Genomic DNA, 22428 nt, shown 5'->3' with positions numbered 1-22428 from the left:
CACACACACACACACACACACACACACACACACACACACACACACACGATATACAACGGCCAATAAGCACATGAAAAGATGCTCAAGGGCTTCTCTGGTGGCGCAATGGTTGAGAGTCCGCCTGCCGATGCAGGGGACACGGGCTCGTGCCCCGGTCCGGGAGGATCCCACGTGCCGCGGCCGCTGGGCCTGCGCGTCTGGAGCCTGTGCTCCGTGGCGGGAGAGGCCACAGCAGTGAGAGGCCCGTGTACCGCAAAAAAAAAAAAAAAAAAAAGATGTTCAACATCATCAGGAAAATGCAAATCAAAACCACAGTGAGATACCTCTTCACACCCACTAGGATGACTATAATTAAAAAGGTAGGCAATAGTAAGTATTGACAAGGATGCTGAGAATTTGGAACCCACACACACTGCTGGTGGGAATAAATGTAAAATGGTGCAGCCATTATGGAAAACAGTCTGGCAGTTCCTCAAAAAGTTAAACACATGACCCAACAATTCCACTCCTAGGTGTATACTAAAGAGAACTGAGCACACCAAACAAATGTTCAGCAGCATTATTCATAATAGCCAAAAGGTGGAAACACCCCAAGTATTCGTTAACTGGTGAAAAGATAAACAAAATGTACTATAACCATACAGTAAAGTACAACATGGATGAACCTCAAAAACAATGCTAAGTGAAAGAAGCCAGACACAAAAAAAGACTACATGCTGTACGATTCCAGTTATATGAACTGTCCAGAAAGGGTAAATTTTAACGACAGAAAGGAGATCAGTGATGGGGTAGGTGTGAGGGTGACAGCAGAGATTGCCTGCAAACAGGCACAAGGCAAGGAAACTCTGATGATGGAAATGTCTAAAACTGATTGTGGTGATGGCTGCACAATTCTATAAGTGTACTAAAATTCTCCAGATCATAGGTTTACAAAGGATGAGTTGTACGGCACACGATTGATACCTCAATAAAGCTGTTATGAGTAAAGTAAATAAATACAATAAAAACAAAGCAAATGCTGTTAAATTCAAGCTAGGTACTGTTGCAGGCCATGTTGAAAACTTCAAAGTAAAAGAAAATTGGACAGGGACTTCCCTGGTGGCACAGTGGTTAAGAATCCGCCTGCCAATGCAGGGGACACAGGTTCTAACCCTGGTCTGGGAAGATCCCACATGTCACGGAGCAACTGACCCCGTGCACCACAACTACTGAGCCTGCGCTCTAGAGCCCGCGAGCCACAACTACTAAAGCCTGCGTGCCTAGAGACCGTGCTCTGCAGCAAGAGAAGCCCGCGCACTGCAACGAAGAGTAGCCCCCACTCACTGCAACTAGAGAAAGCCCGCACGCAGCAACGAAGACCCAACGCAGCCAAATAAATAAATTAAATAAATAAATTTATTTAAAATAAAAATTGGACAGGAGATTTAAAAAGTCCTCACATACACACACACACATACACACACGTAACCATGAGATGATGGATGTGTAAATAACCTTATTGTGATAATCATTTCCCGATATATACACATATCAAATCATTACACTGTACACCTTAAACTTACACAATGTTATATGTCAATTATATCTCAGTAAAGCTAGAAAAAAATTGGACAGTGTTACAGAGGTGTTAAAAAAAATACTAGCACCCAATGATTCTTTCTAATATAATCAACAAAATGGACAGAGACCTGAAAAGATAACAACTGTCTCATAAATTGATTGTACAGTCCATGGTCCCTAAAATCATCTCAACCCCCCTTCCGTCCCCAGTCCATGCTTGGGAACACATACTCAAGTACTGCTTAGGTTCCAGACTGCCTCCCGGAATAAGGTGGCCCGAGGGGCAGGAAGCAGAAAAGACAGCCTTTGGACTGGAGAGGCTGCGCACTCTAATCACTGGCAGCGAAATCGAGGCGGCCCATGGTGTTCACCTGGGTGCCAGCCCCAACAGACTGTGGCTGACTCGGGTGTCCACAGAGCGGACCTGACTGATTAACAAGGTCTACCAAACAGAATCCAAAAGCAGGGCTGTTAGTGCCTTGTATCTGTGATTTTGTCCAAATGCCCAACTGAAGGGACATCAGGTTTGCTCTGGTCCCAGGTGACAGGAGGTACCACCTTAAACTTTTTGTTATCTCTTCCAAGACACTGCTAACTGCTATTAGAGTCTAAGTTGTTCACTTAATTTATTTTTTGAGCCATTATAGCAGCTAACATTTTTCAAGGACCTCTTAGGCGCTAAGCACTGTTCTGAGCACTGTATGAGGATCAGCCCATTTTACAGATGCGGGAACCATGACCCAGGGGGCTAAGCAGCTTGCCTAAGATGACTCAGCCAAAGATGGGCTGTAAGAACATCAGATATGGAAGAGGATGACTTCAAACAACTGCTCCATCAGATCTGGGGATGTCAGCCTCCAGGGGATCTCTATACCAGGCTGGGCTGCCCTGTCCTTGTGCCTGGGAAAAAGCAGGCGTGGATATCTCCCATGCCTAGTAGGGAACAGAGCCCTCTGCCCAGCTCTGACTGCATCCCCTCTGACTGCCCCGAACTGTGCTAGTCTCCCCAGACACTTGCCTTCTTTCACCTTCCAAAATGAGCGTGAAGCAGTTCTCAAACTTGAGTGGACATCTGACTCACCCTAGGAGTGGGTTTTAAATGCAGGTTCCTAGGCCACAGCAGACCCCAACAAGTCTGAGGCGGGGCCTGGGAAATGCATGTTAAACAAGCTTCCCCACTGTTGGAAGCAGGTGGTGCTGGACCATACTCAGAGGAAACCTGGTCCAGGGGATGCCCACAGGCCAACTGTGAGGCCTAGAAGACCACAAGATGGGATCAGATATTTCAGAAGCCAGGATCAGAGGCTCCAGTCTGAAAGTCTCCATGATGTCCAAATGCCCTGTCCTCTTTCTTCTCTCCTTTCCAGGCAAGTGACCAGACAAGGAGATGGAGCATGAGGAACCCAAACTAAAGTTCCAGGGCAGGCCACACTCCTCATCAGAGGCAGAAAAAAACAGTGTGGATGGGTACAACTGGTCTGGTAGTCTGACTCATGGTCCTGTACCCAGATGAGCTTCCATCCAGCTCTGAGACCTTGGAAAAGTCACTTCCTCCCCGGGGCTCAGGTCTTTCAGCCACAAAAAAGGAGACTGGAGAACCGGGTAGGTCCCCTCCAACCATTCCCTGGTTGTCCAGCACGGCCTCCCAGCTCCTCTTCCACCGACAGTAATGCCTCCTTGGGCCCAGACCCCCTCCCACCCCCCACCCACCAAACACAAGCACCAGGTCACAGGAGAGCTAAGCCTCTGTCCAGACAGGACGGATAGTGTCCAGAACCACTGGCCGGGTCTTCACAAGAAGCCACCAAAGAAAGGGAAAACCAGCGATGGAATGATGTCAATCCTTTTGACAATGACCACTTTGTAAGCACAAGCAAAGCATCAGGCACCGTGCTAAGCCCTCCCAAGCGTCGCGCCCCGGAACCTCACGCCGGCCCTGGGGGATCCCTATTGAGCATACCCCAGTGCGCATACGAGGGAGCTGAGGCGCGCAGGAGTGAGTTGACTGATCCAAGGTCACCCAGCCGGGACGAGGCAGTCAGCGCCGTACCGACCCACGCCCCGGGGTCCGGATGGAGGGCGCGTGGAGCTCCATGCAGGGAAGCTGCAGGAAGGGCCGCGGGCCGAGCAGAGCCCCCAGCCCACCCTCCGAGGAGGATCGTGCGCCCAGCCCCGCCGCCCCCTGCCCGCCCCGCGCTCCAGCCCGCGCCTCGCTGTCCGCAACCGGGGCCGAGACCCGGGCCGGGGCGGCCGCTCACCGGATTTCGGGGGGTAGCGATAGGCCGAGTTCGCCTGGATGTCGATGTCCTCCACGCCCGCGATGCGGCGACTCAGGATGGAGCCCATGGTGCACGGCGGGCCGGGCCGAGTATGGGATGGGGGCGGCGGCGGCGCCGGAGGCGTCCTCACGCGGACATAGCCGGGACCAGGCCTTACGGACGCTCGCCCACGGCCGCGGGCGCTCGGCCTCCGAGCCCCCACCCCCGGCTCGGCCCGGGGCCAGACGCCACGGCAGCCCTCCGCCCCCCGGGCCCGAGGCACCTCGGGAAATGGAGTCCCCTCGCCGCCGAGGGTGCCCGGCGGCGGCGCGAGATACCCACCTAGGAACTACATTTCCCAGGAAGCTCCTCGCCCGGGCTCGCTGAAGTTGTTGACAAACGGTCCGGGACAAACCAAATGGACCTGAGTCCAGAGGGGAGGAACCATCAACCACACTGCAAACTATCCTTCCCTTTGCATTCCAAGCACAAGACTAACATTGTAACTCTTTAGACTTTTAATAATCTGTTCATACATAGATCTTGCTAGGAACCAACGCCTTCCATTTACTCCCTCTCTGAAATATCTCCCGGAGCATGGTTCTCCCCACTTCCCTAGGTTTAATCTCCTGGCCCGGCCAGCAGAGGGCAGACCCTTACCTGCCACCCGCAAAGAGCTGGGATGGAACACAAGATTACCTAGAGCGGTGCACACAGGGGAAGGGAAGCACCTTTTCCAGAACTCTAGGCATCTCTCTGGCTCCACGTCCAGAATAATTCTTTGAAGACATAATTTTAAAGTCCCCCGTGGAGGCAGTAGACCTCTCCCCATTTTACATATAGGGAAACTGAGGCACAAAGAAGGGAGGGGGCCACACATAAGGGTGCTCAAATTTACAAGAATCAGGGTTAGAGTTAAAGCCTCTTCGCAGATTGCAATGTACTTTCTTGGCTTTGTGACTCACACAAAACTCTGTAAGGCCAAGTGAGGATCTGTTTCTACCTACTTTTCACTTGAGAAACAGCAGTTCTGAGGAAGAAAGTGACTTCCCAAGACAAGCCTGTCTATCCAAAAAGGAGCTAGGGAGGGCAGAGGCTGTCTAAGAGTCTCAGATGGTAAATTCACCACAGTCCACATTAAAGTGAGTCCTACACCTTTCCAGACACCAGAACCCAGAATACAACCTTCCTATTTTCAGGGGACCTGGGAAGCCAAAAGTAATAAAAGAAGTGAGGGACTTGTGTGATTATAAGGGAGAGTCCAGGTCTTGGAGCCTGATTTAACCTCTCTGCCCTGCAACCAAGATCCCCATTTACTGAGCACCTACTATGTGCCAGACATTGGTGTTGAAGGCTATGCACATATTCTCTCTTTTAATTCTCTGTTGTAGGTTCCATTTTCATTCCCAATTTACAGAAGAGGAAAGAGGCCAGGAGAAGTGAAGTACCCCACTCAGCTTGCATAGTAGATAAGTGGTAATAAAGCTGGAATTTGAACCAGGCCACTCCTCTTAATGCCACACTCCCCTGCCACCCCCAGCCCCTACCACCCCAGAGACAGGAATGCTCCAGTGCAAGATTCCCTGTCTCTTGCTCCCAGATGGGCCTGAAGACATCCCCACCCCATGTGACCTTTCTTCCCTTACTTTAAATTTCTTTCTGTTGAATCACATAACACTGTTGAACCATATATACACAAATAGGTATACCAACACAGCATTCAATTTATCGGTCTCCCTGCTTGTGGGGAGGGAAGGAGAGTACTGAGGGCCCAGATGTTCCCACTGAAAAATAACCCTAAGAGCATGTCCTCCCTACAGATAGTGGGCCAGGGCAGTCATTTCCATGGGCTGATGTTTGATCAATTAAACATTCCTCTTAATAGAGCTTTGGACTTCGGGTATATTTTTCTGTGCTTATCCATGCCCCGGTGGGAGACAGGCCCTTTTTGATTTGATACTGGTTCTACTATCAACATCTTCGCTGGTTCACTTATTTATTCAACAAATATTTATCATGCAGCTACTATGTGAAAAGCAATGAGACAGGCAAAGAGCCAGGAAATAGAGATTAAATGGTGAAACCACCAGATATGAAACATCTAGTGAGGAAACAGACACTACAGGCGAACAAGTGTATAAATACAAAATGTGGTGGGTGCTATAAGGGAATGGACTGAGGTGCAGTGAAATACTAGGAGAGACCTACTATTCATAGGGAAATCAGGGAAGGCTTCTCTGAGGAAGTGACATTTCAGCTAGGACTTGAAATACAAGTAAGAGCCAAGCAGGCAAACGCTGAGGGAGTAGGCAGCCCAGGTTCCAGGCAGGGAGAGCAGCATGTGCAAAGGCCCTGAGGAGCTGAGTAAGATCAATGAGCTCAAAGGCCAGTGTGGCTAGAATCAAGTAGGCAGGAGAGTTCAGGAACAGAGGTCAGGAGTGAGGCAGTGGCCAGATCTCAAGGCCCCTCAGTCAGCCAGTATCGGGTCCTTTGAAACATGAAGAAAGACCCTAGGCATACTTCATGGCTAGTATGAATCCCTCAAGTCGACTTCTTAAGCCTTCTGAGGGGGCAGGATCCCTGCCTATTCATTCTTGTGCTCCCAGAGCCAGGCACCCAGTGGATGTCTGATAAACACATCTGTGGAGTGATTGAAGAAATGGAGGTGGAGAGGAGCCCGGGGTCCTGGGCCTACCATCAACTGGCTATGCCAACTTTGCCAAGGTTCTCAACCTCCCTGGACCTCAGGTAAGATGAAGGCATTGCCATAAATTCCTTTTATACCTCCATCCCCCCCCCATCTACTGGCCCCAGCTGTCAGGCCCCATCCGAGCCTGCTAAGAAATCCAAAGTCCACTCTCTAGCCAGGCTGATCCTGGCTGAAAACAAGGTTGTTTTTTCCTTCCCGCTGCCCCTGGGAAAACAAGCTGGCTGGGGGTCCATAGGGGCCAGAGGGGTGACCTTTGCTCCTGCTAGCCCCACCTGCCCCACCCAGCCAGCCAGCTGGCCTGGAAGAGCTCCTTCTGGGCTGAGCAAGTCTAGGCAGGTAACTGAGTGGTGCCCAGATGAGAGTGAGGGAAGGGGTGAAGGTACTTCCTGCCTCCCTAAGCAAGAAAAGTCCCCAGTGGTCCCTGCCAGGACAGTGCCCACCCTCCTTGGCCAGAAACACACCCTGCCGGCCCATTGGGTGCCTACTCTTCTCCACTGGCTCTGAACGCTGTCAAGAGTGTAAGGAAGTTTGGATTCCAGCCTCAGTTTCCTTATCTGTAAAATGGGGCTTGGGTTCCCTACAGTGGTCCAGATGGAGGCAAAGAGATGAGTGCTAAAATGGTGCTCTGAGCACCACAGGCATTAATCCCCCAGAGCAGTCCTGGGAGAGTTCTAAGCTGCTACCTTGGGTTCTACAAATGAAGGAACTGAAACTCAGGGCCAGAGAACCTTGTCCCAACATCAGAGTCATTAAGTGGCAGAGTCAAGACTGACACCCAGGTCTGTCTGGCTCCAGAACCTGCTCACCTTGCACCATACCGTGTTGCTGTCCCAGTAGTAATAGTGATAGAGGTAATGACATTCAGAACTGCCCACCCCGTGCTGAGCACTTTGTCCACATTAATTCACACTTATGATGCTTTGTGAAGGTGAGGGGCCATTTTTAATAAGAGCAGAACTCTCCTGGTACCATCAAGATTTGCAAAAAATGGTGCAGCCTGAGTGATCCCCATGTGGCAGAAAGGGGCTGAAACCTTATTTCCTGAGTGGACTTGGGAAATAAGTCCCAAGGTGACTTCTGCCAGGGTTGAGGCACCCACCTGAAGGGAACACTGAGTCCTCTCCCTGCCAAAGGGCCAAGCTCCCATCTCCAGCCCTCAGAGGCCACTTAGCAGTCCCACTGCTCCAGGCTCCCCTCCCTCCCCCAGCTATCCCGATGCCCCAGCCTCCCCGGAGCCCCCATAACCCTGGGAGCCTTCAGGTCCTGTCCACCATCTTCCATTCTCCTCCTCTTACCAGTCAAAGCCAGAATCCCCTGGAAGGGTTGAGGGACCCAGGAAGGGCTCCTCCCAGAGCCCTGCAGGTCCTCCTCCTCCCCCCAGGGTGGGACAGTTCCCTCCATTCAATCTAATTCTGCAACAAATCCCTGGGCAGGGACGGACTCCCCTGGAACCAGACACACCTAGAACATCACCTGACCCGGACTGGTCCTCTCTGCCACCATCTGGTCTCCACGCTGCTCAGCCACAGTGATCCTAATGCACACAACGGATCAGATGTAGTAAACCCCCTCAATGGCCTTTAGCCCACCATCTCCAGGGCCTGTGCCTGCTTCCTGAGGGTACTTTCCACACTTGCAATTCTACATCTCTTCTTGGGATTTTTCTTTTTTTAATTTATTTGGCTGCATTGGATCCTTGTTGCTGTGCACGGGCTTTCTCTAGCTGTGGCAAGAGGGGGCTACTCTTCGTTGCAGTGCGCAGGCTTCTCATTGTGGTGGCTTCTCCTTGCGAAGCACAGGCTCTAGGTGCGTGGGCTTCAGTAGTTGTGGCACGCAGGCTCAGTAATTGTGGCACACAGGCTTAGTTGCCCTGCGGCATGTGGGATCTTCCTGGACCAGGGTTCGAACCCGTGTCCCCTGCATTGGCAGGAGGATTCTTAACCACTGGGCCACCAGGGAAGTCCCTGTTCTTGGGATTTTTGATGCACGCCCCCACCCCACGCACCAGCCGACCCTTCTAGAGTTTGTTCTCTGCATCCCTGGCCAGATCAGAGCCAGGAACAGAGTAAGGGCCCAATAAAAAGTTGCTCAACTAATGAAACTGGTGTCCAGGGAGCGCGGGGAACCGGGATAAGGTCATTCTGAGCCGCAGTGACGAAACCCCCGGCCCCAGCTCCGAATCCGCCCGGCCCCGACACTCCCGACCGGCAACGTCAACCGGAAGCGGCGCGTGCGGAGCTGTAAACACAACCCGCAACACCCTACCTAGCGCTCTCTTCAGCCCCGCCCCCGCCCTCCACGTGACGCGCCCCGCCCGCCCCAACCCAGTGCCCGCCCCCGCTGTTGCCTCATTGGGCGGCCAGCTTTGTTTACCTTATATGGCCAGGTCCTAACACCTCCCGACAGCCCATTGGCTGAGGCGCGGCCTCATTCACTTGACGTCACAAGGACTGAGCAATGCAAATAAACCAGGGCATTCTGGGAATGGGAGTTCGGGGCCGCCCCGGAACTGGCGCCGCGCGGTCCTAGAGTCCGCCCACTAAAAGCTGAGATTTCCGGCAAAGCGCACGAAATTATGCGTGGGAAAGTGCGAGCGTCCCGCAGAGGGTATGCAGAGGCTCCAGAGACTGCTGGTCTCGCTTACCTGTCTCGGTCGCCATCCCTTCCTCTGACGTTCCTTGGGTCTACTGTGTGCTTGGCGGAGCGCCAGGCCGGGGAGGGACCCGTGTCACAAGTGGGCGACGCGAGCTTGTGCCCTGGGTGTTGGGGAGACTCGGAAGGCTTCCTGGAGGCGGTGACTTTAGGCAGAACCCTAAAGGGCAGATTAATTCATTCACTGAACGAGTATCTGTAGGCGCCTACTGTGTGCCAGGCTTTCGGGGCCTTATGGCCCTAGTGCTGTTGATTTGTGCCAAAATTCTTGGCCCATCCCCCTCCCCAATAGTGCGCCTACTCAACACAGAGGGATGCCAACCACACTGGGGTTCGGGGTACTGGGATCTTGGTAAATACCCTGAGGCTGCGTTTGCGCCCATGCACAGTGTCTATGGCCCCCGTTTCCTGACCTCCGTCAGTTCAGTCACGGGCCTGGGCACGTGCCCGTCCAGCTTCTGCACACAGTAGGCGCCCAACGCTCAGACACACCTTCGGCCCCGGGCCGGCCCGCGGCTCCCGGCCGAGCGCGGCGGAAGCGGCGCGGGACTACATCTCCCAGCATGCCCCCCGCGGCCCGGAGCGAGGCGAGGCTCGGTGAGTCAGAGCCGCACAGTAAATATTTGTATTAGCCGGAGCCGGCTCGCTAATGGTGGACGCGTGAGGCGAAGGAGCGCGCGGCGGCGGGAGGCCGGAGCGGGCAGGCAGCGGAGGCGCCATGTCCGTGAACATGGACGAGCTCAAGCACCAGGTCATGATCAACCAGTTCGTGCTGACGGCCGGCTGCGCAGCCGATCAGGCGAAGCAGCTGCTGCAGGCGGCCCACTGGCAGTTCGAGGTGCGCGGCCGGGCTGGGGCCGGGGCGCGGGTGTCCGTCCCGCGTGGCTACGCGTGCAGTGGAGCATGTGCGGGCCGGTGTGGACACGTGCCGCGGCGCGCTCGGCCGGGGTCGGGCCCGCGCACTCGGCCCGGAGTCGCGGCGGTCGCGCGCCCCGGCGGCTGGGCCGCAGAGCGCACACGCGGCGTGCGGGTCAGGCCCCGCGGCGCGGCCGCGTCTACGCGGCCCCCGGAAACGCCGCCCGCTCGGGGTGGGCGGAAGGGGCAGTCTACCTCCCCCGGGCCCGAATCCCCGCCCCCCAAATGCCCGGGCGATCGGTTTTGGGGGCCCCCGTTTTTGTGCGGGTAACGGCCAGGGCGGGGCGGCGCCGAGGCCCAAACGGACAGACTGGCGGGCGGCCGGAAGGAGGACGCCCCAGGCCTGGGCCGACCTGGGCCCACGCCGCCCCCGCCTTGGGAGCTGCGGGTTTAAGATAAGGGAGCCCCGAGCCCGCGGGTGGAGCCGCCCGGTGGGTCTCAGGGTCTGAGGATCTGCGTGTGGGCTGGACAGCTCGGCGGCGCGTGTCCACGTACATGTGCATTTGTATTTACGCACGCGCCACGCTGCGTGTGGACATGTTGGCGCGCGCGCGCGTGTGTGTGTAAACACGCAGTCCACCGGGGCGCGGGTGCGGGGTGTGTACCCACACCACAGGTCGCCGTTTTGCAGACGGTGCTCTCGCGTGCGCACACATGTGTACAGGTGTTGTGTCGGAGCCCCACACTACAGCTACGTGTGCATCTGTGTATCCTGCTCCAGAGGCGTGTCCAGGTGCTCTCCTCTGTGCTGGCCGGCGAATCTATCTGCACAGTGCATGGCATGATATACACGGTTCAGTAGCTTCTAGCTTTCAGCCAGCTGGGCAGGAGGTGGGGCTGCCCCAGCCTGGCCCCCACCTCCCCAGGCCTCCCTGACCCATAGGGCACTAGTGCCCAGGGCTTGTGCTGCCAAGAGGCCACCTGGCCTTCCCTACTCTGCCGCCCCAGAAATAACCCAGGATGGTATCTAGGGATGAGGCCAGAGCCCCTTGAGCTCTTCCCCTCACAAGTGTAAGGTCACAGCCCCAGCCAGTCTGTAGAGTCTGTGCCCAGTCCAGGCTTCAGAGCCTGGTTTTTAGATGGGGAGCAAGCTCAGGGAAGGTATTTGGGCCGTAGGAGGAACAGGGAGCCAGGGTACTCTGATGTTCAGCTTCCTGGGGGTGGGATGGGGATCAGAATTGCTGCCCGAAGGTTGGGACAGTCTGGGGAGGCAGTGGCCTGTCCACCCAGGGGAATCCTTGCTCACTTTCCTACCAGAGATCTCAGGGGGACTGCTAACCCTGCGGTGGTCCTCACATCACAAGATGGGAGGCTGCTCTGGCTCTCTGAGCAGGTCCCACTCTCTGGCCTCAGTTTCCTCAGCTGTACCTGGGGCATGTGAGTTGACCTCTAAGGAGAGAATGGCCAACCCCGGCAGCCCCACCCTGCAGGAAGCTCCCTAATCAGCCCGTTTGTCTCAAGAACTGGATGTGGCAAAACTTGCAAAACCACATTCATGGCAGTTTACTTGAGTCCCACATCTGCATACACGGCTCCCCCGCCTGCCTGGGTCTGGGCAGGCAGGTAGTGTCCGGTCTGCCTGGGGCTGGGCAGGCAGGTGTCCGGTGGGAAGCGGCCCTGCCTGTCGGCACTCTCAGCCCAGCCCACAGAGCCTGGCACCAGCCTGGCAGTTACTCAGGCAGCACTGGTTGGTGTCGCTTGGTCACAAGACTTGAAAATGTAACTTTGAAAATGGAAATGCCTGGGGAAGAACTCTGATCTCAGGAGGGGCAGGAGCAGCTTGCAGACTGGGGAGCTCTGGTGGCCCCCAGGGTAGGAGCCCTGTGCGCCAAGCTCCCTGAGTCTCAATTTCACCATGTGTAAAATGGGGAGGCGGATAGTAGGGGGGTCTACTTAAGGTAAAAATGGATTGTGAACATCCAATCCTTAGGTCTTCCTGGGAGTGACTGGGGTTCCTTGTGGTAAACTCCCCTCTGTGCCCTCCTCCCTGGCTGGCTGCACACTTGGACTGAGGGCTGGTGCAGCAGGAGCCCTTGTTTTTGGGTCATACTCTCTGTGATTCAGGTGTTAATGGGGACAGAAGCCTGCTGGAGGGGGACCTGTGTGCTTTAAGGTTGGGGGTGCTTTAGGAAGGCAGGAAAAGGGCAGCTGTTTCTCCCTGGAATCCTCACACACAGCAATGGCCTTCAGAATTGCCATTGGGGGAGGAATGGTTTGGTGTGTCCCTTGGGGCTCCTGGGGGCGTGTGTCACAAGGAGGTGCTTAGAGATCAAGGCCCTCCCCCCAGCTCCCACACCCATGTTTGGGGACACTGGGGTAGGGCATCTCCAGCAGGAAATTCCCAGAGTAATTCACTTGAATTTAATAATAAAACCCCTAGGGTAAGCCCTAGAAGCCAGGCTGGGTTTCTGGGTGTGTTGGGAGTGGGGGAGGGGCTGATAGCGCTGGGCTGTGGGGTGGTGAGCCCGAGCGGGGAGCCATGGAGGGCAGAGCTGCCCGCAGACCCTTCACACACTTGACGGGCTCCCTCACCCAGCACTTTCGCAAGAGCAGCTGGTTCCTTTATTTTCCTGGACGCCTCTCCTGCAGGGGTCAAACCAGGACACACCAATGCCAGTGGAGGCCACCCTGGGGCCCCTCCTCCCAGCCCCCCAGGGTCACTAGAGGAGCTTGTCTGACCCAGGCCAACTGCCACCCCCTTTCCCACCCACTTCTCACAGTCCTGGGTGCAAACCCCACTTCAGCCTTCCTCCTGCTCCACCACCTTGAGAACATTCCAAGGAAGGCTCAGGTAACTGGACAGGGGTGCAAACCCCAGACCATCCTACTTAATTCCGGCTCTCCCAGCTGGACCGTGGATCTCCGGAGGTCACTGCTGCTAGGGAGGGGAACCTGCAAGCCACCTAGTCCCATCACCCTGTGGTGCAGACGGAGAAACCGAGAACCAGGGCAGAGTCCCTTGGCCAGCCTAGGAAAGGAGCAGGTGGGTTACAGACTCTCAGCATCTGGGTGCCTTTGCCGTCCTCTGGCTCATAGACAAGGAAACTGAGGCTCAGGGAGGAGTAGGGACTTGCCATCCATGGAGTTGGTGGCAGTAGGGCTAGAATCTGCCAGAGGCCTTTCCCCATGAGACAGGCCCCCATGTCAGGTGAGCTGGAAGCACTTGGCAGCCAGGTGGCAGGCAGTGTCATGAGGGTCCTCCCCACCCACCAGACCTGCCCAGAGGTCCACAGCGCCTCTTTGGGCTGCAGCGAGGGTCGAGGGATGACAGGCATGCTGCCTCAACTTGCCAGGCCAGGGCCACAGGGGTCCTGAGGGTAAGCGTGGGCCTTTCTTCCCGCAGACGGCCCTCAGCGCCTTTTTCCAAGAGACCAACATCCCCTACAGCCACCATCACCACCAGATGGTAAGTGTCCCCTGCAGCCCCAGGGGCAGCCCCAGGGGCTGTCCCGGTTCAGGGCAGGGGGAAGCCACCCAGGGCCAAGGAAGGTGCAGTGGCTCTTGGCCACGGAAGAGCCGCTGGGATGGGACTCCTGGGAGCCTGGCAGCAGGCACAGTGGGCTAGCCCATCTCGGACACCACACCTTTCCTCTGTGAGCTCCTGGCTGGTGGACCGCCTGCAGGGTGGGGTGCCTCCAGGGAAGGGTGATGTGTCTCCTCGTGGGAGCCCGGGGCCCTTCCAGAAAGGAGGTGCTCACTCCTCCCTCTCTGTTCCTCTTCCCCCACAGATGTGCACTCCAGCCAACACCCCCGCCACGCCCCCCAACTTCCCTGATGCCCTCACCATGTTCTCCCGTCTCAAGGCCTCCGAGAGCTTCCACAGCGGAGGCAGCGGCAGCCCGATGGCCGCCACGGCCACGTCGCCCCCGCCGCACTTCCCACTCGCCGCCACCGGCAGCTTCGCGGCACCCAGCTGGCCGGCTGCGGCCTCGCCCCCAGGGGGGGCACAGCACCACCAGCCGCAGCAGCCGCCCCTGTGGACTCCGGCACCCCCTTCCCCGGTGTCAGACTGGCCGCCCCTGGTCCCCCAACAGGCCGCCTCAGAACCCAGAGCCCACCCTGCCATGGAGGCCGAGAGATAAGGGAGGCCCCTCCCCCCTCCCGGAGGCCAGAACCCCGTGGGGCGGGGGAGAGGACGTCTCTGCGGGCCCCCTTCACCCTCCTCTGTCTGCACCCCCATTCCCCAGAGCCCTGGGGGGGAGAGACCGGACCCTTGTGCCAGTACGCAGGCTGCCCGCGTGCGTACCCAGCAGCGCGGGCCTGCGGCACCCAGCTTTCATGGATTTGGTTCAGAGTCGTCTGGGTACTGGTGGACAGAACCTCAGAGAACAAGCAGCCTTCCCCCGAGGACTCACCTGCCCCACCCCACCCCAGGGGGCTGCGGAGCTCCCTGGGGCTGGTGGGCCTAGATCCCCACCCTCGGGAATGCAGAGCCTTCTCCGCATGTGTGCGTTGCGTGTCGCTGTGTCTGTGTATTTATATGTATGTCGCTCTTCGAGAAGCAACCTAGTTTATGGGGCAGCTGGACTTTGCATGTAAGAGTGAGCCCCCTCTCCCCTTGTCCGCTGTCCCTCTCCCCAGGGCCCTGCTCCTCTCCCCTGACCCCTGGGCAGTCAGCCTTGCTGTTCCCTGCAGAGAAAAGGATTGTGGGAAACTCCAGGACTCTTCCCACCCATCCCCCAGCGCCTGCCTGCTGGGGCTGCCTGCATGCCTCCCCAGAGCCCAGGGGTACCCCATCCCCAGTTCCTTTCCCCCTTTTAACAAAGGAGAAGAAAGAGTTCCAAACCACCACCAGGCTCTGTGGTCTTGCCTCGTATCCTAAGCTTTGCTGCCAGCTGGCCCTGTGTGGAGGGGGAGGGAGCCAACGGAGCCCAGAGCAGGGGCCCACCCCCCAGTCTCGCCTGGCTCCACACCGCTCCTGTCTGTTGCTGTCTTTTCAACCACAACATGCTCTGGAATCTTCCTGCCCACCCCAGGCTTTTCCCATGAAGTTAGTTCCTGCCCTGTGTTCCCAGAACCCCTGCCTCCATCTGCTCACCCTTCCCCCTGTCCGACTGGACAGATCCCGACCTCCAGGGCTAACAGCTGCCTTCCGGTCTGCCAGGGTTTCACAGAGGACTTTTCTTCCTGGCTTAGGGCCCCAGTGACGGGCTGCAGGCTGGACCCTCAGCCCAACCTCCAGCAAACATGCTGTGTGGGCAGGGCCCTCCCTTGGGGAGGCACAGGACACAGCACCCATAGTAAGATAGCAGGCTTGGATGCAGAGCCCGTGGGGGCTAGCAGCAGGGACCAGACAAGGCTGAGCAGAGTCTAACCCACAGCTCAAACCTTTGGTTGCTAGGAGACGAACCACTCGGGCAACAGGCAGTGGATCCCCGGCTGCTATCAAGCCAGGCTGGGGCAGGCACCTGTTCTTGCTCCAAGGGAGAAGCCAGGGCGCCCCACTCTGTCCTGGGCAGCCTGTACCAGTGGAGGGCATCCCTGGGGCGGCTTTGGGAGAAGGTAGCCTTGGCCTTGTACCCCTTCGTGAGGAGCTGGAATGTGGGGAAGGAAGGAGGCGGGGGCCTCTGCAGCTCTTCACTGACAGACCTTACTCCCTAATCCGGGAGAGCCTGCTGGCACTCAGCCCTCTGTGGACAGCGCCTGGGTTGGGGAGTTCTATTTTGGAAGGTCTCCTGCTTGACAGGTGTCTCAGCGCCTGCCATCAACAGTCCTGCTCTCACTCCCCAGGGTTGCCGTGCTGCCACTTAGCCTCACCTCTGCCCTGTTGGAGCCTGGACAGGCTCTGCGGACCACTGTCCCCGCTTATCACTGAAGACTGACCGCGGCGCCCCTGCTCTAGCTGTTGCTTATGTTCTGGAAGTGTGTCCTCACCTTGAAGCCCACCCTTCTAATGGCCTTCAGAGGGGGCGCGGCTCTGTCTGGGGTACGTGTGGTGAGGGAATTGCGGGATGGGGCAGGATGAGAAGGGGGAGGCTGCCCTAGGCCTCTTTACTTTCATCCTTTTGGATGGAAGACAATTCTCAGGGAGCTGCCACATCTCCCTCCAACTGTAGGAAAAACGGTTTGTAGAGGCAAGTAAGTATTTCTGGGTTATCTGTGACATGGGGGTTATCTGTAACAGTGTGCCTGAGCTCCCCAACGCGCAGATTACTGAGGTGGCCGTATGCGTTGGAGCCACACAAGACGGTGTACAGTCCAGAATGTGCACTGAGGCTACCCCCAGGTGGGCCCCTGGGTGGCCTGTAAGTGATCCACACCCTCGCTACTCAAAGTGTGGTTCCCAGACCAGCGGCATAACCTGGGAACTTGTTAGAGATGCAGGACCTCAGCCCCCAGCCCAGTTCTACTGAACAGAATCTGCTTCTGACAGGATCCTCACGTGCCCAGTGGACATTCAAGGGTGAGAATGTCCCAAACTGACCAAGCCCAGTTCTGTTTCTGGAGGCCCCCACGAGCTGGGCCTGGAGGTCCCTGGTGGTCTCATTAGGGCTGGCAGGGACTTGAGGTTCCTGTAGATCCAGCTCTTCTAGCGTGGGCACTCTAGACATCGGAGGCTGGGTCCTTCTCTGCCATCGGCGCATCCTGTATGCTGTGAGATGTTGAGCAGTATCCCTGGCTCCTTCCCATGAGTAGATGCCAGGAGCAGCCCCCAGTTGTGACAACCAAAATTGTCTATAGGTACAGTGAAACATCCCCTGGAAGCAAAGTCACCCCAGTGGAGAGATCCCACGCTGCCTGTGGTTCCGTAGCTGGCTGCACAGCATGGCCTCCAGGGAGCTCCCAGGCCCCACGGCATCAGAATCCCTGGGGAGGCCCTGACAGTACATACAGTTTTAAACATTCCCCAGGATATCAGTGATCGACTTGTGAATGTACTAAAAACCACTCAATCGTATATTTTAAAAACTGTATGGGGGCTTCTCTGGTGGCGCAGTGGTTGAGAATCTACCTGCCAATGCAGGGGACACGGGTTCGATCCCTGGTCTGGGAAATCCCACATGCCGTGGAGCAACTAAGCCCGTGCGCCACAACTACTGAGCCCGTACTCTAGAGCCCGTGAGCCACAACTACTGAGCCTGTGTGCTGCAACTACTGAAGCCCGCGCGCCTAGAGCCTGTGCTCCACAACGAGAGAAACTACCGCAACGAGAAGCCTGCGCGCTGCAACGAAGAGTAGCCCCCACTCACCACAATTAGAGAAAGCCCGCATGCAGCAACAAAGACCCAACACAGCCAAAAATAAATAAATTAAATAAATAAATTTATAAAAAACTGTATGGCATGACACTAATGTGTCATAGCTGTTATTAAAAGTAGAATGGTTCCCAGGTGATTCTGATGCAACACAAGCCCCTCGTGGCAGCTGGGAGCCGCCAGACTCGTGACCCTCCAGCATGCAGAGCACAAGGGTCCCTTGGGTCCTTGAGGCAACTGTTCTGGAGGAGGGCCCAGGAATCTGATTTCTCTCTTTTTAAAAATTTTTTAATGGACTTTATTTTTTAAAGCAGTTTTGTTTTTTTAATTCTCTGTTTTTGAATTTTATTTTTTATACAGCTGGTTCTTATTAGTTATCTGTTTTATACATATTAGTGTGTATATGTCAATCCCAATATCCCAATTCATCCCACCACCACCACTTTCTCCCCTAGGTGTCCATATGTTTGTTGTCTACATCTGTGTCTCTATTTCTGCCCTGCAAACTGGTTAGGAATCTGATTTCTAACGAGGGCCCCAGGCACAGTGGAAACTGGAGCAGGACGGGGCAGAGGGCAGGGCTGGAGCTTTCCAGCAATGCTGAGGCCCTGCCAGGTGTGAGCATCTAAGCATCTCTCAGGCAAGCAAAGGGGTCAGGAAAACTCACTCAAGGGGAGCTAGAGGTGGGACAACATAGATGCCACGTGACCCAGAACTCAAGGGCAGCACAGAACCAGGAACTTCAATTTCCCCAAACCTTGAGTCTCAGAAGCAAAACTGAAGGAGTCAGTAACCACCTACTACACATTCAAGTGTAAACTGGCTAAAAAGCAAAGCTGCTGATGTAGGAACGGAAGAGACTCACATTTACAGCCATCCTCAGCTGTCCACCTCGGGCACCTCCTAGGAGCTGCTTTAGCAGCACACAGAGAAGACCAGCCTTGTCACCTCAAGAGTCCAGCCTCTGGGCTTCGTCACCACTAGACTTGAGCTCCAGATCGCTCTCTTTCCAAGATTCCATTGTGAAAACACCATTTGCATCCATGAGGTTGCTGGAAAGAATGTGATTGGAGCTCTCATTTCTGAAGAGGGTACATGGCAGCATGTGGAATGGAGGCCCGGCCTCCCCAGGTGACAAGCAGTGGGTGAGCCCTTCAGGTCTGATGTTAAATGATCAGGGCGTGGCTGTCTTAGGGGTTTGCAGATTCACAGGCCTCTGATATGTGCTGTTGGGCTTGATTTGTCGGCCAGCACTTTAAAATCAGGAGAGTTAAATTAAAAAAAAAAAAAAAAAAAGTCAGGAGAGTTTACAAGAAAAGCCTCACTTCTGGCTTACCTTGGAAAATTTGTAATATCTGGACCAAGTTCCCTTAAGGCCACAAATGGTTGAAGCTGACCACCACGGTGGGGACATAGCTCAGCGTGTCCCTGGCCAGCCAGCCACTCCTCTGCCCACCATGGACATGTGCGTGTCCAGCGTCTGTCTTGCATCTGCTGGAATCTCTGAAGGGGATTTGCTCTTCATCAGGAGCATCTGTGGAAATAAATGTCCTGCTCTGTGGTGTGGCAGGGTGGGGGGTGGGGACCTGGGTGTGTGTGGGGGTGAATGGAGGCTCTGAAATGCTTTCTGTGGGCAGGCAGGGCTCCTTCTTCAGAGCCTTAAAGAGAAGGGCTTGTTCTGAGATTCCCTTGGATGAAGGTGGATTCTCCCAGGGCCGCTGAGAGCCCCCAGGGCTCTCTGGGAACACACTGTGGCTGCTGCAGAAAACCACGCTGCTCTGGAGACTGGCCCCCCAGCCCAGTGGCGGGCAGGGCCGTTGTGGCCCTGGAGGTCTCTGAGGGGCTTTTTATAGCAGGACTCATCTGAGGACAGATGAGGGTTTTGACTCCAGCCCCCGCCACGGGAGGGGAGGGGAGGGCCCACTTCCTGGAGGCCTGTCAGTGGCACAGCACGAGGTGCTGGGAGCCTGTTGGCAGAGTCCTGCTCTGCTTTCTGGGGCCGTTTCTCATCTGGGGAATATGAGGTGTAAATACTGGGGATCTCATTTTCTATGGATCCTGGGGAAGCCATGAGCAAGAGGAAGAAAGGGGAGAGAGAAGAGAAGCCCCTCTCTGGAGGTTGTGTGTGTGTGTGTGTGGAGGGTCTCTGCCTAGAGCTCCCAATTCTGTGGAAAGTCAGGGGTCAAGCCAGCCAAGACGGTGGTGCCAGGGGGACCTGTGTGTCCCTAAGAAGTCCCTGCACAGAATGTCCTCCCTCCAGTGCCTCCTGGTGGCCTGCTTTTGGGTACTGGTGGTGCCTTTTACCAAGGCAGATCATCTTGTTTGGGACACGTTTGCTGTTGTTTATACCTTAGAGTTAATGAGTTTGTGGTTTTTGAAAGAAAGAAAATGTTCAGTGACCCTTTTACTTGCATCGGTGGGTTGTGGGGCTGGGTTTGGGGGTGCAGAGTAATCACCACGCTGCACCTCGAGGCAGGACCCTCTGCTCGGCAGCAGGCATCTCATTCGTGCCCCTCATACCAGGCCAGCCCACATGCTTCCCTCTCCACATGACTGATTCATCTCAGTCTTTTGTTTGTTTTGTTTTGGCCGCACCACATGGTTTGTGGGATCTTAGTTCCCCAACCAGGGATCGAACCTGGGCCCTTGGCAGTGAAAGCCCGGAGTCCTATCCACTGGACCACCAGGGAATTCCTTCTTGGTCTTCAAACTGAAAGTTCCAGGGATCCCCTTCACTCCCAGGCAGACCAGGATGGTTGGTCACCCTACTCCTTGTCCAGCTTGGCCCTGCCACTGTGTCCCAGGCCAGGAGCTGTGGTCCCCCCTGCAGAAGAGGAAGCTGGACCCAGGGCCTCCAAAAATTCCCACTCTACTGACCCCATCCCCAGTTCTGTCTGCTCCCCAAGCACCTTCCCCTGCTGGGATGGGGTGGGCCACCCTTCTGAGCAGCAGCCCCAGGAGTAGGTGCAGTACCTCCCTCCCAGCTGCCAAGACCTGCAGGTCCCACCCCCGGGGGTGGGGCTAGAATAGGCAAGCCTTGTCCTTGGCAAAGATCCTGCCTGCACCTCCCACCTGGGATCAGGTCAAAGGTTGGCTTCCCTACCAACCCCCACGGGAGATAGAACTGTTATCTTCAAGATGGCTCCTGGCTGGCTGCAGTTGGGTTCATGGTTCCCCACCTTTCAAAGCACCCAGTAGGCCTGTCAGTATGAAAATGGTTACACAGTGACCTACCTGGGTCTTGCTCCTCGCTCCCTGGGCTGCAGGAACCCACAAGCACTGATTCCATTGGTAAATCTGAGAAATGGGCTGGGAAGGCAGCTATGAGGGGCTGAAAGAGCAGGGCTTGGATGCCTGTGGTTCCACACATGTCAAGGCTGCAGTGCAGGAGACAAGCCTGACCACACCTGGCATGGGCGTGTCCCTAAAAGCCCCCACCTCTCCATCTGCCCGAGCCCAGGCCACACCTCCTTTTCCTGAAAGTTGGACCCCTCATACCTGTGTACAGCACCCACCCAAGAAGTACAGCCTTCTGGGCAGGTGGCCGGAGAGCTAAGGCCTCACTGTGTGACCCTGGGCAAGTCACACCACTGCCCCTCCCACAGGCCCGTGATCTGCCCACCACACAGGACCAGGGCCACACGGGGCGCTTTGCCACGGGGCGACCAACGTGATGGGGGAGGGGCGGTTTGTTGTGATTCTCTGCTGAGACTCAGCCATGGTGGTTCTGGACAGTGGTTCTCGGAGGCTGACCCTGGGCTGATGGCCCGAGGAAGGACTGGCAGGTCCACCCACCCATGTGGGACTGGCAAGGCCTCCCCTCGCAGAGGGCATGGGGCCAGTCACCCTTATCCACGATCAGAAAAGTGAAAGATTTTATTCTGGGGAGAAGCTGACAAAAACACTCATCTGTGATATGGGGGTGGGGACAGAGATGCACTGGCCAGTATCCCCCAAGGCGGTGTCGGTCACCTGGGTCAGGAAGAGCTCGGCCTCATTTGGACACAGTCCTTGGAGAAAGAAAAGAGAAGTCAGGAGTGGTTGCAGGTGAGGAGCAGGGGGAGGGAGAGGCAGGGCTGGGGGACAACTGGTGGGGAGGGGCAGGCACGCAGCATCCAGGACTCCTTTGGCTGCCCGTCCAGAGAACACTCCTCCATGCCAGCACCCTGGCTCCCCCAGGGCGGACCCCCGGGCAGCTTGCCCACCCTACTCCCTGACTCGCTCCAGGAGCCTCTGGTGGATGTTTGGGGGAGCCATGCCCCAAAACTATTCAGAGGGAAATTTTTTTTTTTTTAGTCTTTGTGGAATGTGATAGAAGTATCAGAAGCACAGAAAGGGTAGAGGGCGCAACTGGACAACCTAGGGGGTGGAAAGAGAGAAAACGCGAAACGGAGAAGGAGAGACCAGTAAACCGTCCAAGGGGCAGAAACCACGCCAGGCTGCAGGACCCGCCAGGCAGGAGTGAGCAGGCCAGGCTCTGAACCCCAAATCAGGACGCTTTGACACCCCCCCCCCCACCAAGTGCATAGGCAGTGAGCGCGGGAACCAAAGAGGCAGAAAGATGCCAAACAGGACAGAGCGGTCCTGGAGGATTCCAGGGCCATTGCTCCAAGTGCCTCATGGATTAGCCAGAAGTAAATACAAACAATCAGGTTCTTTAAATATCCAACTCATAACAGTAATTACTGGTGGGAACAATCAACAGACAATAAAAAACCATGCATGCAATAAAATGTGGTTCCCATGAGAAAATTGGTCCTGGTAGAAATAATGGTCCCCAAAGAAAATGGACAGTGGCGTTAGCTGTAATTGGAACTGATTCTGATAAAATCATTTCAGCAAAATAAAAAGGAAATTGATTGTTTTTAAAACCACTTTGTGTTGTATTGAAAATTGGTCAAGGAATTAAATTGGTTTAGTGGGAAATTCAATCTAGAAAGCTGTGTTCTCCATGAAACATAGCGTGAGAAGGATTGTGTTACAGATATTTATATGAGAGTTAAAACAGCTACTGGATCAAAATGAGCTCCTTATGGAGACCCTCCCCTAAGTCCAGGGCCCCTGCACCTTCCCCAGACTAGGCTCAGGGCAGGGTCTCCACCTGCTGGGGGGAGGGGGCGACGCTGGCACTGCAGGC

General features: G+C 55.8%; 2 protein-coding genes across 7 annotated transcripts in view; one reads left to right on the top strand and one right to left on the bottom strand.

Annotated features, from left to right (window-relative positions):
• The window catches only part of MGRN1 (mahogunin ring finger 1), a 58123-nt gene extending 48428 nt beyond the window's left edge, over positions 1-9695 (bottom strand). For 2 of the 6 annotated variants that reach the window (XM_029221577.1, XM_029221574.1), the window contains exon 1: positions 3819-4030. In XM_029221577.1, coding sequence (XP_029077410.1) covers positions 3819-3906 — 88 coding nt within the window. In that variant the 5' untranslated portion in view covers positions 3907-4030. Of the gene's footprint in view, positions 1-3818; positions 4031-7989; positions 8313-9172; positions 9341-9593 lie in introns of those variants that run through there. The other 4 variants (XM_029221580.1, XM_029221575.1, XM_029221578.1 and 1 more) reach the window with 3 other exon arrangements.
• A 107-nt stretch (positions 9696-9802) lies between these two features.
• Positions 9803-17039, top strand: UBALD1 (UBA like domain containing 1). Its single transcript, XM_029221583.1, has 3 exons — positions 9803-10018; positions 13439-13501; positions 13824-17039. The coding sequence occupies exons 1-3, from the start codon at positions 9899-9901 to the stop codon at positions 14175-14177; spliced, it is 537 nt and encodes a 178-aa protein (XP_029077416.1). The 5' UTR covers positions 9803-9898; the 3' UTR covers positions 14178-17039.
• Positions 17040-22428: the final 5389 nt, after the last annotated feature.

Source organism: Monodon monoceros, unplaced genomic scaffold (genome assembly GCF_005190385.1).
Source record: "Monodon monoceros isolate NGI ecotype Baffin Bay Population unplaced genomic scaffold, NGI_Narwhal_1 Super_Scaffold_13, whole genome shotgun sequence".
NCBI lineage: Eukaryota > Metazoa > Chordata > Mammalia > Artiodactyla > Monodontidae > Monodon > Monodon monoceros.
The sequence above is the reverse complement of the archived record's forward strand: the minus strand, read 5'-3'. Positions and strand labels throughout refer to the sequence as shown.

Bases quoted from the DNA above. Each gene is read 5' to 3' on its own strand.
- UBALD1 (XM_029221583.1), top strand. From the start codon at position 9,899: ATGTCCGTGAACATGGACGAGCTCAAGCACCAGGTCATGATCAACCAG. The intron at 10,019-13,438 runs GTGCGCGGCCGG...TTCTTCCCGCAG, and splicing joins CGGCCCACTGGCAGTTCGAG to ACGGCCCTCAGCGCCTTTTT. The intron at 13,502-13,823 runs GTAAGTGTCCCC...CTTCCCCCACAG, and splicing joins GCCACCATCACCACCAGATG to ATGTGCACTCCAGCCAACAC.